This window comes from Lepisma saccharinum, chromosome 1 (genome assembly GCF_977018435.1).
Source record: "Lepisma saccharinum chromosome 1, izLepSacc3.1, whole genome shotgun sequence".
Taxonomy (NCBI): Eukaryota; Metazoa; Arthropoda; class Insecta; order Zygentoma; family Lepismatidae; genus Lepisma; species Lepisma saccharinum.
The window spans coordinates 80,344,022-80,360,119 of NC_139229.1; the positions used below are offsets into that span (position 1 = coordinate 80,344,022).

Here is a 16,098-nt window from a genome sequence, read left to right on the forward strand (position 1 = left end):
TCTAAAAATGGCCGAGATTGAGCACATGTTGGGCCCTACCTCCATATGGGCCTTCATAGGTATACGGTTCAATATACAGGGGGATCTTTACCTTATTTGGTGAAGTAGACTCGTCAGATGATTGACAGGCCATTATCGGGACTCAACGTAGGATCCGAGCACTTCGAGTTCTGTCGGTCGCGGGGCTTCTTGAGTCGGTTATCAACATGTTGCCAATCAGAGTTCCTTCCTGCCAAGGTCGTTCCTGCCTGTAAGTGTTGCCACCTATAAATGGGACTTTGTCATCGTCATCAGGCTCTTCAGCCCGAGTGGTAACAGACATGTTGCACCGGAAAATTACCATCTTAAATGCAATGAAACCTGTAAAAGATACACACTCCACAGATATTTATTTGGAGGTGGTTCCTCTGATAAAACATGAATATTCTCAAAATTCTTCGAACGGACTGTGTAAAGCATTGCAATACTACAAAAACTGAACCTGCTCTGCAACACAAGAAAAATGCCTCATTAAGCAATCAATGTGACTTTGTTAAGTTGTTAAGTTCAGCATGGCACAATATTTCAATAATGCTGATAGAATGAATCAATAAAGTTTGTCAAATGACAATGACTCCTTACCACAAGAATATAATTCTTCTTTAGATGCTTAAATATATGTGCAACCACACGTTGTATGTCTTTCCAGTGACTCATTGCAAGAGTTGGCTATTGTGCTTGACTCAATAAAATAAACTTATTGAGCGAGGCTCGACAGCCCTTGAAGGGCCTTGGCCTATCTCCCGACTGACAATCTCCATCTCACATTCCTACCTAGAGGTGTGGAAATATATTCAACCGGTAGTGGAGTGACGTGGGATCAGCACGTCGAACCCCCCGCCGTTGTACGATATTTTTATGACCAGGTTACGCTACTCAATCGTAGCTCCCCAATTTTCTCACGATGGTGGGTTCCCACCGGCCATACACAGGCCGAGAATCCAAAGACTGAACCCAGATGGACACGAACCCTTGCCGTCCCACATTCGGAGCCCAAAGCATAGCGTCTTAGACCGCACGGCACGGAAGAGGACGAGGCAGATTCATATAAACCAAAAATAGCCCAAAATGATAATTTACCTCAAAATTAGAAAAATGAATTTACTTGCTTTAATTGTTTATTATTAAAGAGTTTTGTTAAGGAGTTGAGATAGGGTTTAAGTCTACTTTATGCACAGTAAGGCTAATCGGGACTGGATCTAAGGTTTAAAGTGAGATCCGAACCACTATGTGCCTTCACCGGGTATCGAACCCGGGACTCCTTGATTACAAGGCAACGACATTATCACTGCGCCATCGCGGAGGCATCGTTTGCTAAGGAGGGTTCTCAAAATCGGTGTTCACGAAATCGAGAAAAATAATGTGCGACCCAAGAAATCGTAGTTTGTGAAGATAATTACTTTTAACACGTTGCTTGTTTTAGGCTGTCTCAATAGTAGAATAGTTATTTGCTGCGAATAATACTACTTGCCCTGAGATATGATAACCTACATATCATTATACTTATTTTAGAGTATATTGCGCTCTGATTCGAGACCACTTGTAACTGTTTGCGTATGCGGTTTACCGCCGCACAAGCGGCCATTCTTCAATCTGGTCACAAACTACTCGAGCTGGAAACATTGTTTGGGCGCAACGGCAACACCCAACTCTGCCTGTTAATGACCTGCGAGGGATGGAAAGGCCGCTCCCTCAAAATTCCGAGAAACATCTAAGTGTTAAGTTGTTATTAGCGTCGCTTTTCTGTCACTTTCGACTAATCGCGACGATGAGAATGAGCGATCGACGAAGGGAAGCTCACAAAAAAACATCTATGCCCAGGCCGGGATTCGAACTCGGAACCCTTGCGTTATAGCGCGCTGTGCTAACCACTCCGCCACGGAAGTCTGCGACTAAAATTCGATTATCAATTAAATGCATCCACTTAACCTAATAAAAGTTTGAGTCAATCTAGAACGCTAGTCAAAATTGATAAAAGAAACGACAAAATAAGAAATTTACAAATATACAGAGTGCTCACAAAAATAGGTACCCAAAATTCACGGACGAAGAGACGGACACGACAGTCTCATAATAGTGGTTTTTGATGCATTTCGAGATTGGCATCCTCAAGATGGGTTGATTAAGTTATGGAGACCAGATATATCCTGATAATCTCTTGCTTCTGAGGGCAAAACCGGCGAGAGAGTGGTGCTGATCACACCATCTCTGCCCGCGTCCGGAATAGTTACTTGCACAAACTGAATGTGTACACATGGTATGACGTAAGGGCAAATAATATCTTTATTTATGTCTGTTTATTGACCTAAACGCTTGTTCTGCCCAAGGCCAAGCACGGCGTTTACATTTGTATACGTAAATGTTATGGTTCTTTGTTTCATTCCGTGCAGACTATTGTCACCAGGGAAACGGTTACGGAACAATCGATAGAAGCGACATTTTCCCCTATTTATTAGCGAACACAGTGTCGAATCGATGCCTGAAGTAAGCAGGGGTTATTGCAGATACATATCACTGTAATCTCTTCCACCATAACTATTGATTGCACATACTCTCTGACAATTGACTGCATCGCTCTGTGTAGCAGGGCAGTAAGTTAGGACAACCAACTTGTGGGTTGTAAAGATTCCACTGAACGATAATGATATTGTTACAACCCAGAAGTGTCAGTGACTTTACAACGTTAATGGATCATGATGCTGTGACTAGCACAAGAAGGTGCCAAGAGTGGTGGAGGGTTATAGTGGTTTACCTCCCCCAGACATATAGTGGTACTAAGAATAAAAAAGCTATCTTCATACACTTTTGTACATTTGCAATAATTATGAAGCACAAAAATTTCGTTTTCTTACCCACAGATAACGCAGATTTGTTACTTAAAATGCTGACTGTGCTATGTTTTAAACAAAAGGTTTCTTAAACTTAAGCCCATTCAAATATTTAGGCTAAAATACAGCTCAAAATTTGTGCTGGCTCCTATGCAAAATAAATTGAGATCAAATTCGATTTTGTGCTGCAGCTGACGGAGAACATGTCATCACACATTTCAAGATTTTACATATTACTAGAGGTGTGAAGTATCATAACGGTATTGGCGTATTGGCACTCTGGTATTGGAATCCGATTTCACGGTCTCGAGTAACGGAAACTTTCAAATGTTTTTGTGAAAGAAGTGTTTCGAAATCTCAGTATTTTATTCAAGGAATGTGAAAACAGGTCACGTATGTAAGGTCACGGCAAATATAGTATGTCGATCACCATATTAGTTGCGATCTTGAAAATTGTACCCGGTAATTCCGGTAATGTGAATTTAAAACTGCAGGCCTAATTGAAATTATTACCAAACAATTACCAATTGTTACCATTAATCCCTGTTGATTTCTGGTGCTGACGATATCGTTGTCGGAGAACTCCTCGTTTTACAGTACGTTTGGCAACATGTAGTATGTCCGACACTCATTTGTTTTTTTCGTACCCCTAACAGCGTTTTGTTCCTTGTAACACGAAAATGCCCGATGTCAGTCGAAGAAAATCCAACTGATCTCTGATTCGCTGTTTCCCAGCCGCCAGCTGAAAGTGTGACCAGTATAACGAAGTCTTGCTGTCTGAACACACACACACAGAACCCAAAGCGTGTCAATTATGAATTGACACATGTATTTTGACTCCAATAACACATTAACGTGCATAAACTGCAAATAATGCACTTTTTGGTGTGTCAAAATACACACAGAAATGCATAAAAAATAGGGTGACCATACATCCCGTTTTCACCGGGACAGTCCCGTTTCAGCGGGGTGTCCCGGTCGTCCCGTCGATATTATTTAAAAAAGAAAAAACAGTAATTGTCCAGTTTTATAAAAGTTAAGGAGTTGGCTTGAAAACCACATATAAAATTGAGAGACAGCTCATGCTAAAAAGAAATTGTTGATGGAATTTCTGAACTAGCGTCATGGCAACACAGTGTCAAAACAGCAGGACTGGGTCTCAAGCACTTCGTGACAATGACAATCCATTGTCGTCGAAAATGTTTGAGCAGACCGCACTTTACTGTTTAAGTTTGTTCACGAGTGAGTCTCTATAGCTTTTTGTACAAAAGTGATGTACGTTCGAAGTCTCGGTTGAGTGACTTTTTCTCCAGCCTGTACTTCTGGAATTCCTCAACTTCAGCGTAGGTAACATCAAAGGTTGATCTGAAAGAGACGAGAAACACTATGAAAGTCGAACCGAGATTATAATAATTCCTTTTGTCAACGGAAGATCACATTCCATTTATATTTTTTATGGTGTATCATTTATGTGACTCATATTTTAATACATAATAATAACAATACGTTAATTTTAACAATTTTATAATTACGCCTAACTGATTTTCGGGAGGGGAAGGGGGTAACTTGACCTCCTTGGGATGTCCCGTTCTTGGGTCAAAATATTATGGTTTTGGTCACCCTAATAAAAGAGCACTTTTGTCAGCTAATGTTCCTTGTGATGCACTAAGAATGCATAAATTGGGAAGATCAGACAATATCATTTCATAGATAACAAAATTACATATTTATCTGTGTCTATTGAGACATTAAAAGTGAAATCTTTTTATCTTTGAAATTACATTGTCTGATCTTCCCAATTGATAGAAGTGCCCTTTTATGCATTTCTCTGTGTATTTTGACACACCAAAAAGTGCATTATTTGCAGTTTATGCACGTGAATGTGTTATTGGAGTCAACATATGTCTTCAATTGACACGTTTTGGGTTCTGTGTGCAGCTAGTACAATCCTCTTGGGGACTTTTCCACTGTCTTTGTTCGCATGTGGCCATCCATTTGATTTTTATCCTATTACAATTCGTGAGCGTAACTTGAGTCCTAACTTTGGGGGCGAGGAGCAACATCGACCTGGAAACTTATTGGGGGGGGGGGGGCAAAATCAAGCTTGGGACTTAACTTTGGGAGGGGTAGAATCAAACTTGGGACTTTACTTTGGGGGGTAGAATCAAACGTGGGCCTTAATTTGGGGGGCAGAAATAAACTTGGGGCATATTTGGGGTGGCAGAATCAAACTTGGGACTTAACTTCAGGAGCCAGAATTGATAAATTTTCCATCCCACAAAAATAACGCCCAGATCTATTTTGCTAAATAGCTGACATTTGCGCAAATATAGAAATATACTCTTCAATACTTTTCCTCCAGGTCCCAGGAGGTTAGCAAACGTATCATTAACTTATGAATTTATTAACTTTAAAAGTTTTGAGGGGGAAGTTCCCCCCTTGCCCCCAGCCAAGTTACACATATGTAACCATTCATCCCCATCTTCGTAATTAGCCAAAAGCGGCAGAAAGACGAAGTAAAGTAAATCAAATCAATCATTTTCTTTTTCTTCAGATTTAGGGATGAAAGAGGAGAAGAAGCCTGTGAAGCTCCGCGTTCCGCCGACGGTGACGATAATCAAGGTGAGGGAGATGAACTGGGAGAGATCCTCGGCGAAGGCCACTCCAGCCGCCAAAGCCCCGAAGTCCAATAACTGCTTCATACAGCTGCTGGAGCTGCTGGACGACTACTGCGACCACAGCAGCATGCACGGTCTCCAGTACGTTGGCGACGAGGAGAGGCATTTTACCGAGAGGTAAGTGAGTTCACGTTTCGCAGCAGAATCTATACTATGTTCCGGGAATCTTTTAGCGAGCAAACGTAAGCACATCTCTGAGCAAGTAGTGACTCGAGAGGGCTCGACCAATGAACACGTGCGAGGGAACGGGATTCCGTGGAGGGGGAAAAGCGACTCCAGCAACGTGTACTGCTTTAACGGTAAGCGCGGCCTTGTTCCAGAGATTCCCGGAATAAAGTATAGATATTGACTCCAGGAGATTCAGCTTTGAGAATTCCAAGAATCCTAAAGTCTTAAAAATTAGCACTATCATATTGCAAAGGGTACTGAAATATGCACTAGGATTTGTCTAGGCTTCTTTACTAGTATTGCAATGAAAACATGTAGGGTGTCGATCACCCTGACATATTGGTAAAGGGATATTAGTTTCTTGAATAATCACTGAAAGGCAAGAGGATGGATTTTCTCTTTATACAGAGTTAACCAAAAGTAGGTGGACAGTAGGTGGAATAGGGTTTGTGTTAGGTTATACTATAACAATGGTCTTCATTATAACTATGGTGTTTGTGTTATAATGTACTAAACTAAAGTTATTTAAATTGAATCTTTTTTCTTTCTTCTATATATCGTCGATGTTTTCACGAACTGGCGAATATGTCAACTCCCCTGCATCACGAACCGGCGAATGTGCAAAATTTGACATTTTGAGTTTTTGACGCTGCATATGTTGGAACAACTTGTACTTTGCTCTCACAAAGTTTCAAGTTTCTATTAAATATTGCTTAGGAGATAAAGATGGACAACGTTTTGACGAATATGAAAACTATTATTGTGATAATTTCACGAACCGACGAATATGAAATTCGCCGCTTCGTGGAGAAAAACATGATATCATTTTACAATCCATTCAGGATATGTCAGTTCGACTACATTTAGCCTAACAGATGCCGCTGTAATAAAATGTTTTACATTTCATTTTTTTCATAAGAAATATAACCCATTTGTAAGATATCAGAAAACATGTAAGGCACAGTTGTTTGTGTTTCTATTGGAACAATGTACAGTCTATATTTTGAGACTTTCAATGAAATTGGCAATCATCTGGTTTACTTCTCGCAACTAAATTACTTCGAATGGTTTATAAAAGAAATGCCATATTTATTTTATTTTATTTTGAAGAATAGCCTTCTAGTGGTGCGACTCGTTGTGTAATTATTCAGAACATATGAATAAGGACGTGCTTGTGAAGTGAACTGATGGCAGTACTAACATCGTCAGAAGCCAAGAACTTCCACTCCCCCATGGAATGAAGAAGTTTCAATATGGAGCGAAAGTAGAAATGTGGTGGGATCCTAAGAAAATTTATTATGAAGGTGGTGTGATCGGGATGGAAGAAGATTCTGAAAGTGGTGATAAAGGTGATGAACTTCCTCTGTCAGTGCCAAAGAAGAGCTCAGGTGGTGTGATCAATGACTCGAGTGCAGTAGTTAGTGACGTTGACAGTTCTTCAGAAACGTTAGCGGATGATGAGGACAAGCATCCTGATTTTCTTATATCTTCCAGTGATAATGAATCGTCCGTACATTCCTCACCGAGGAATGTTCAAGCTGTATGTAGTTCCTTGCATTGTGAAGAAGAAATATTTGTTGCATGCGTAACGTGTCAGGATTTGGTTTGTTACAATCACTTCATATTGGATTCGAACACAACAGACATGTTAGTGTACAAGAGAAAAACAACCCTCCGGTATCAAGCCATACAGATTTTAAAGTAGATGGTTTGGTAAAGCGAAGGATTTCCGAAAAGAAAAAAGTAAGAAAAAATGTAAAAGCCTGTTGTTCTTTGGGTTATGAGTATGTAAGTGAAAAGAGTCATCAAGTTCTTCCTTCTTGCAGATTGATTCGTCCAATTTGTGCGTTACGGACATGCCAAACAAGAGGATTGAAATGCAACGATTTTGATGCCAACACAAGATTGAAAGTTAATAAATAATGCGTATTTTAATTTAGGAAATGTTTCCCGACAACGAGAATGGTTGATTAAGTTCATCGCTTCCAATGCTCCTGTAAGGTCAACGAAGTCAGAAGACAAAAAGAGGAAGGAAAGAACGCTTCATTATTTTTTACCAGATGACCATAACGTAAGACAAAGAGTATGTCGTAATATGTTTCTTAACACACTTGCAATTGCAATTGCAATTGCTGAGAGACAGGTAAGGACAATGCTAATGAAGTTAAAGAACCAGTGCATGGTAGAAGAAGAAAAGAGAGGTGGACGTCAGACAACGTTAAAAGAAACAGACGAAAAAAATCGTACAGATATTAAAAAGCACATAAATATGTTCCCCAGGATGGAATCTCATTTTTGCCGCTGAACTTCTAGCCAACAGTACTTGTTGTCCAACTTAAGTGTTGCAAAGATGTATGAACTATTCAAAAAAGAATTTCCAAACAGCTTGGCATGTTACTCCTTATACAGATCAGTTTTTAAATGTATGAAGTTAACATTTCGTTCTCCAAAAAAATATCTTTGTGGTTTGTGTGAGACGTATAACTCATTGAAATCAACTAATTGTTTATCTAATAATTCTGACTTCATTGAAAAATATAACAGGCACATACAGGAAAAACAGAAGGTGAGGGAAATTAAAGGTGCCATGAAAGATACAGCTGTACAAAATCCACAGGAGTTCGTGGCTGCTTGCTTTGACATGGAGCAAGTCATAAATCTACCACAGAGCAAACGAACTGAACTGCATTACAAAAGAAAATTTTCAGCCTATAATTTTTCAATTTATGAATTAGCTAGTAAAAACGGCCATTGCTACGTTTGGCACGAAGGATTAGCGAAAAGGGGTCCGAATGAAGTTGCAACAAACTTAAGGAAGTTTCTGCTGATGAAAGATGAACAAGGTGTAAAACAGGTAGCGTTCTTCGTCGATGGATGTGCATCTCAGAACAAAAACAGTATCCTGCCTTCTATGTTCGTTTATTTTTCAAGCAATCAAGCCCAAAACATCAACACCATACATGTTTTCATCTTCGAAACGAGTCACGGACAAAGTGAAGGTGATGCTATTCACAGTACAATTGAAAACGCACTTCGACGGAGTGAAGATATCTTCATCCCTGCCCAACTCATCCCGGTAATCAGGATGGCAAGAAAGAAACAACCATATGCTGTTCATGAGTTACATACTAAAGACGTCTTAGATTGGAAACAATATTCGCAGTACCTGCGTATCCTAAAAGTTAGAACAACAAATGAGGGTCAACCCGTGGGCTGGACAAAAGTCATGCAAATTTAAGTGCGCAAGGGTTCTCCCAACATATTTATAAAAACATAGCATTACCTAAACACACACTCAAGTATATCACTTCCTAATCCACGCAGTGCTAAAGAGGACATTTACCACCAAGGGCTTTTACTTCAAAGCCAAAACTGCCTATGAAAAAATACCAGGACTTGCTGTCATTATGTCAAGGAGTAATACTAGTAATTTCTCATCCTGATTATAAAGACTTCTATGTCAGATTACTCACTAATTGTACAACAATTTTGCGTTTATTAACTTTGTATTTGATAACAGACGAGTGTTGGTCAATGTATTACTATTTTGTTCCTTACATTTTATTTCCTGAAGTTTATTATTCTTGAAATTTATTTGCGGGTACGTCTAGTGTTGTGTGAATTTCTCTGTTTCTCACTGTTACGTATTAAACTGTTATGGTGTATGTTATGATTACTGTATTAAGGATTGGTCTAATATTTAACTCTGTATAAATATCCAATAAATAAGTTGAAGGTTTTAGCCTTGAACTGTAGAATTCGCAATTTTTGTGAAAATGTACAATGACGAATCAAGATAAAAATATTCCAAAAAATGTTTTGTTTTGTTTTCACGAACTGACGAATAGATGCAATGAAATCCTTTGTTCATTTATTGTTCATTAAAATTCTTTCTACGGTGTTCTTTCTAACGTGAACTGCCTTCTCACACAGCATTTATTGTTATCTCAAAATATAGTTTAGCTCCAATATTTTTTTCAATGATTCGCAAATAACGCAAAATTGGCTACTTTCAACTTCGATTTTCTCAAAATCAATATTTTGCACATTCGCCGGTTCGTGATGCAGGGGAGTTGACATATTCGCCAGTTCGTGAAAACATCGACGATATAATTGTATATGTAGGCCTAATCTCAAATAAATGTTATCATTGACTGTCCACCTACTTTTGGTTCACTCTGTATAAGGTAAGTAGTGAAATAACATTTTAATATCATTATAAAACTTGAAGTTTTATTGTTGTAAACTTAGCACATCTTGAAAATTAGGAGAAATAAAAATACGAAAGAGAGAAATAGAAGGAGAAAGTAGTAGAACAGAGAAAGAAGAAGAAGTAAAATAAGAAGAAAGAGAAGTAGAAGGATGAAGAAAAGAGAAGGAGGAAGTAGGAGAAGTCATTTTTCTCTTTTCCTTCCTATTTTTCCCTGTCTCTCTCTTCCTGTACGCTTCTATCTCTCCCCTCTTTTTCTATCCTTCTGTAAATCTCTCTTTCTTCCTTTCCATTCTTCTCTCTCTCTCTCTCTCTCTCTTTCTCATGTCTGTTTCGGAAGAATCAACACGCAAAATAAGACACTACTGAATTGATAGATTGAATGCATTTATTAAGAACCGTGACATCTGGTGTGAGCTCTCTCTCTCTCTCTCTCTTTGACACTCCATATGTCATTAGACTTTAATGAGCTTTGGGTCTAGAATTATGAACGAATACACGTAGATTAACAGATTTCTCATGGCTTTTCCCAGGATCTTCTGGCTCGTGTCTTTCTTCCTTGGAATGAGCTGCGGCCTGTACCTGATTTCCGACGTGTGGTGGAAGTACACGCAGAACCCAGTCTTCGTCTCCTTCGACGCCAGCTCCAACCCCATCTGGGACGTCCCCTTCCCCGCGGTCACCATCTGCAACCTCAACAAGATTCGGAACTCCAGCTTCCAGCGAGGAAATCCTCAAAAGTAAGTCCCTTTACTTCGAAGTACGTAATATTGTATTGTTTACGAATGACGAGTCAGCATTTTCACAACTGACATCGCGGGTGGTTCTTGGGTGTATCAGGGGACCCCACCTCAAAATTTGATTTTGATTGAATTTGATTTCATTTATTTTACTTCGCCACTTCTGGCTAATCGCGAAGATGAGAATGAGTGATGATATGATGAAATTGATGAAGGGACACTCACAAAGAACACCCATGCCTTGGTCCGGATTCGAACCCGGAATCCCTGGTACCGTAGCAAGCTGGGATAACAACCTCAAAATTTGAAAATGAAGATTAAACAAAAATGTTGAGTGCATTAGTATTTTTTACAATTTGCGGCATTACTATACTAGTTAGGACTTACATATGAACAAAAATGTTGAAAGCATCAGGTTTTTACAAGTTGCAGCATTACTATAAGAGTTAGGATTTTCACATGAACAAAAATGTTAAGGGCATCAGGTTTTTACAAGTTGCAGCATTACTATAAGAGTTAGGATTTACATATGAACAATAATGTTGAGGGCATCAGGTTTTTACAAGTTGCAGCATTACTATAAGAGTTAGGATTTACATATGAACAAAAATGTTGAGGGCATCAGGTTTTTACAAGATGCAGCATTACTATAAGAGTTAGGATTTACATATGAACAAAAATGTTGAGGGCATCAGGTTTTTACAAGTTGCAGCATTACTATAAGAGTTAGGATTTACATATGAACAAAAATTTTGAGGGCATCAGGTTTTTACAAGTTGCAGCATTACTATAAGAGTTAGGATTTTCACATGAACAAAAATGTTGAGGGCATCAGGTTTTTACAAGTTGCAGCATTACTATAAGAGTTAGGATTTACATATGAACAAAAATGTTGAGGGCATCAGGTTTTTACAAGTTGCAGCATTATTATAAGAGTTAGGATTTACATATGAACAAAAATGTTGAGGGCATCAGGTTTTTACAAGTTGCAGCATTACTATAAGAGTTAGGATTTACATATGAACAAAAATGTTGAGGGCATCAGGTTTTTACAAGATGCAGCATTACTATAAGAGTTAGGATTTTCACATGAACAAAAATGTTAAGGGCATCAGGTTTTTACAAGTTGCAGCATTACTATAAGAGTTAGGATTTACATATGAACAAAAATGTTGAGGGCATCAGGTTTTTACAAGTTGCAGCATTACTATAAGAGTTAGGATTTACATATGAACAAAAATGTTGAGGGCATCAGGTTTTTACAAGTTGCAGCATTACTATAAGAGTTACGATTTACATATGAACAAAAATGTTGAGGGCATCAGGTTTTTACAAGTTGCAGCATTACTATAAGAGTTAGGATTTACATATGAACAAAAATGTTGAGGGCATCAGGTTTTTACAAGTTGCAGCATTACTATAAGAGTTAGGATTTACATATGAACAAAAATTTTGAGGGGATCAGGTTTTTACAAGTTGCAGCATTACTATAAGAGTTAGGATTTTCACATGAACAAAAATGTTAAGGGCATCAGGTTTTTACAAGTTGCAGCATTACTATAAGAGTTAGGATTTACATATGAACAAAAATGTTGAGGGCATCAGGTTTTTACAAGTTGCAGCATTACTATAAGAGTTAGGATTTACATATGAACAAAAATGTTGAGGGCATCAGGTTTTTACAAGTTGCAGCATTACTATAAGAGTTAGGATTTTCACATGAACAAAAATGTTAAGGGCATCAGGTTTTTACAAGATGCAGCATTACTATAAGAGTTAGGATTTACATATGAACAAAAATGTTGAGGGCATCAGGTTTTTACAAGTTGCAGCATTACTATAAGAGTTAGGATTTACATATGAACAAAAATGTTGAGGGCATCAGGTTTTTACAAGTTGCAGCATTACTATAAGAGTTAGGATTTACATATGAACAAAAATGTTGAGGGCATCAGGTTTTTACAAGATGCAGCATTACTATAAGAGTTAGGATTTACATATGAACAAAAATGTTGAGGGCATCAGGTTTTTACAAGTTGCAGCATTACTATAAGAGTTAGGATTAACATATGAACAAAAATGTTGAGGGCATCAGGTTTTTACAAGTTGCAGCATTACTATAAGAGTTAGGATTTACATATGAACAAAAATGTTGAGGGCATCAGGGTTTTACAAGATGCAGCATTACTATAAGAGTTAGGATTTACATATGAACAAAAATGTTGAGGGCATCAGGTTTTTACAAGTTGCAGCATTACTATAAGAGTTAGGATTTACATATGAACAAAAATGTTGAGGGCATCAGGTTTTTACAAGTTGCAGCATTACTATAAGAGTTAGGATTTACATATGAACAAAAATGTTGAGGGCATCAGGTTTTTACAAGATGCAGCATTACTATAAGAGTTAGGATTTACATATGAACAAAAATGTTGAGGGCATCACGTTTTTACAAGATGCAGCATTACTATAAGAGTTAGGATTTACATATGAACAAAAATGTTGAGGGCATCAGGTTTTTACAAGTTGCAGCATTACTATAAGAGTTAGGATTTACATATGAACAAAAATGTTGAGGGCATCAGGTTTTTACAAGTTGCAGCATTACTATAAGAGTTAGGATTTACATATGAACAAAAATGTTGAGGGCATCAGGTTTTTACAAGATGCAGCATTACTATAAGACTTAGGATTTACATATGAACAAAAATGTTGAGGGCATCAGGTTTTTACAAGTTGCAGCATTACTATAAGAGTTAGGATTTATATACGAACAAAAATGTTGAGGGCATCAGGTTTTTACAAGTTGCAGCATTACTATAAGAGTTAGGATTTACATATGAACAAAAATGTTGAGGGCATCAGGTTTTTACAAGTTGCAGCATTACTATAAGAGTTAGGATTTACATATGAACAAAAATGTTGAGGGCATCAGGTTTTTACAAGATGCAGAATTACTATAAGAGTTAGGATTTACATATGAACAAAAATGTTGAGGGCATCAGGTTTTTACAATTTGCAGCATTGCTATAAGAGTTAGGATTTACATATGAACAAAAATGTTGAGGGCATCAGGTTTTTACAAGTTGCAGCATTACTATAAGAGTTAGGATTTACATATGAACAAAAATGTTGAAGGCATCAGGTTTTTACAAGATGCAGCATTACTATAAGAGTTAGGATTTACATATGAACAAAAATGTTGAGGGCATCAGGTTTTTACAAGTTGCAGGATTACTATAAGAGTTAGGATTTACATATGAACAAAAATGTTGAGGGCATCAGGTTTTTACAAGATGGAGCATTACTATAAGAGTTAGGATTTACATATGAACAAAAATGTTGAGGGCATCAGGTTTTTACAAGATGCAGCATTACTATAAGAGTTAGGATTTACATATGAACAAAAATGTTGAGGGCATCAGGTTTTTACAAGTTGCAGCATTACTATAAGAGTTAGGATTTACATATGAACAAAAATGTTGAGGGCATCAGGTTTTTACAAGTTGCAGCATTACTATAAGAGTTAGGATTTACATATGAACAAAAATGTTGAGGGCATCAGGTTTTTACAAGATGCAGCATTACTATAAGAGTTAGGATTTACATATGAACAAAAATGTTGAGGGCATCAGGTTTTTACAAGATGCAGCATTACTATAAGAGTTAGGATTTTCACATGAACAAAAATGTTAAGGGCATCAGGTTTTTACAAGTTGCAGCATTACTATAAGAGTTAGGATTTACATATGAACAAAAATGTTGAGGGCATCAGGTTTTTACAAGTTGCAGCATTACTATAAGAGTTAGGATTTACATATGAACAAAAATGTTGAGGGCATCAGGTTTTTACAAGTTGCAGCATTACTATAAGAGTTAGGATTTACATATGAACAAAAATGTTGAGGGCATCAGGTTTTTACAAGTTGCAGCATTACTATAAGAGTTAGGATTTACATATGAACAAAAATTTTGAGGGGATCAGGTTTTTACAAGTTGCAGCATTACTATAAGAGTTAGGATTTTCACATGAACAAAAATGTTAAGGGCATCAGGTTTTTACAAGTTGCAGCATTACTATAAGAGTTAGGATTTACATATGAACAAAAATGTTGAGGGCATCAGGTTTTTACAAGTTGCAGCATTACTATAAGAGTTAGGATTTACATATGAACAAAAATGTTGAGGGCATCAGGTTTTTACAAGTAGCAGCATTTCTATAAGAGTTAGGATTTTCACATGAACAAAAATGTTAAGGGCATCAGGTTTTTACAAGATGCAGCATTACTATAAGAGTTAGGATTTACATATGAACAAAAATGTTGAGGGCATCAGGTTTTTACAAGTTGCAGCATTACTATAAGAGTTAGGATTTACATATGAACAAAAATGTTGAGGGCATCAGGTTTTTACAAGTTGCAGCATTACTATAAGAGTTAGGATTTACATATGAACAAAAATGTTGAGGGCATCAGGTTTTTACAAGATGCAGCATTACTATAAGAGTTAGGATTTACATATGAACAAAAATGTTGAGGGCATCAGGTTTTTACAAGTTGCAGCATTACTATAAGAGTTAGGATTAACATATGAACAAAAATGTTGAGGGCATCAGGTTTTTACAAGTTGCAGCATTACTATAAGAGTTAGGATTTACATATGAACAAAAATGTTGAGGGCATCAGGGTTTTACAAGATGCAGCTTTACTATAAGAGTTAGGATTTACATATGAACAAAAATGTTGAGGGCATCAGGTTTTTACAAGTTGCAGCATTACTATAAGAGTTAGGATTTACATATGAACAAAAATGTTGAGGGCATCAGGTTTTTACAAGTTGCAGCATTACTATAAGAGTTAGGATTTACATATGAACAAAAATGTTGAGGGCATCAGGTTTTTACAAGATGCAGCATTACTATAAGAGTTAGGATTTACATATGAACAAAAATGTTGAGGGCATCAGGTTTTTACAAGATGCAGCATTACTATAAGAGTTAGGATTTACATATGAACAAAAATGTTGAGGGCATCAGGTTTTTACAAGTTGCAGCATTACTATAAGAGTTAGGATTTACATATGAACAAAAATGTTGAGGGCATCAGGTTTTTACAAGTTGCAGCATTACTATAAGAGTTAGGATTTACATATGAACAAAAATGTTGAGGGCATCAGGTTTTTACAAGATGCAGCATTACTATAAGACTTAGGATTTACATATGAACAAAAATGTTGAGGGCATCAGGTTTTTACAAGTTGCAGCATTACTATAAGAGTTAGGATTTACATACGAACAAAAATGTTGAGGGCATCAGGTTTTTACAAGTTGCAGCATTACTATAAGAGTTAGGATTTACATATGAACAAAAATGTTGAGGGCATCAGGTTTTTACAAGTTGCAGCATTACTATAAGAGTTAGGATTTACATATGAAC

General features: G+C 37.3%; 1 protein-coding gene across 1 annotated transcript in view; it reads left to right on the plus strand.

Annotated features, from left to right (window-relative positions):
• The window catches only part of LOC145983001 (pickpocket protein 28-like), a 109,795-nt gene that overhangs the window by 36,935 nt on the left and 56,762 nt on the right, over positions 1-16,098 (plus strand). Inside the window, exons 2-3 of the mRNA XM_083116310.1 lie at positions 5,422-5,662; positions 10,457-10,663. Of these exons, the coding sequence (XP_082972436.1) occupies positions 5,430-5,662; positions 10,457-10,663 (440 nt within the window). The 5' untranslated portion in view covers positions 5,422-5,429. The remainder of the gene's footprint in view (positions 1-5,421; positions 5,663-10,456; positions 10,664-16,098) is intronic.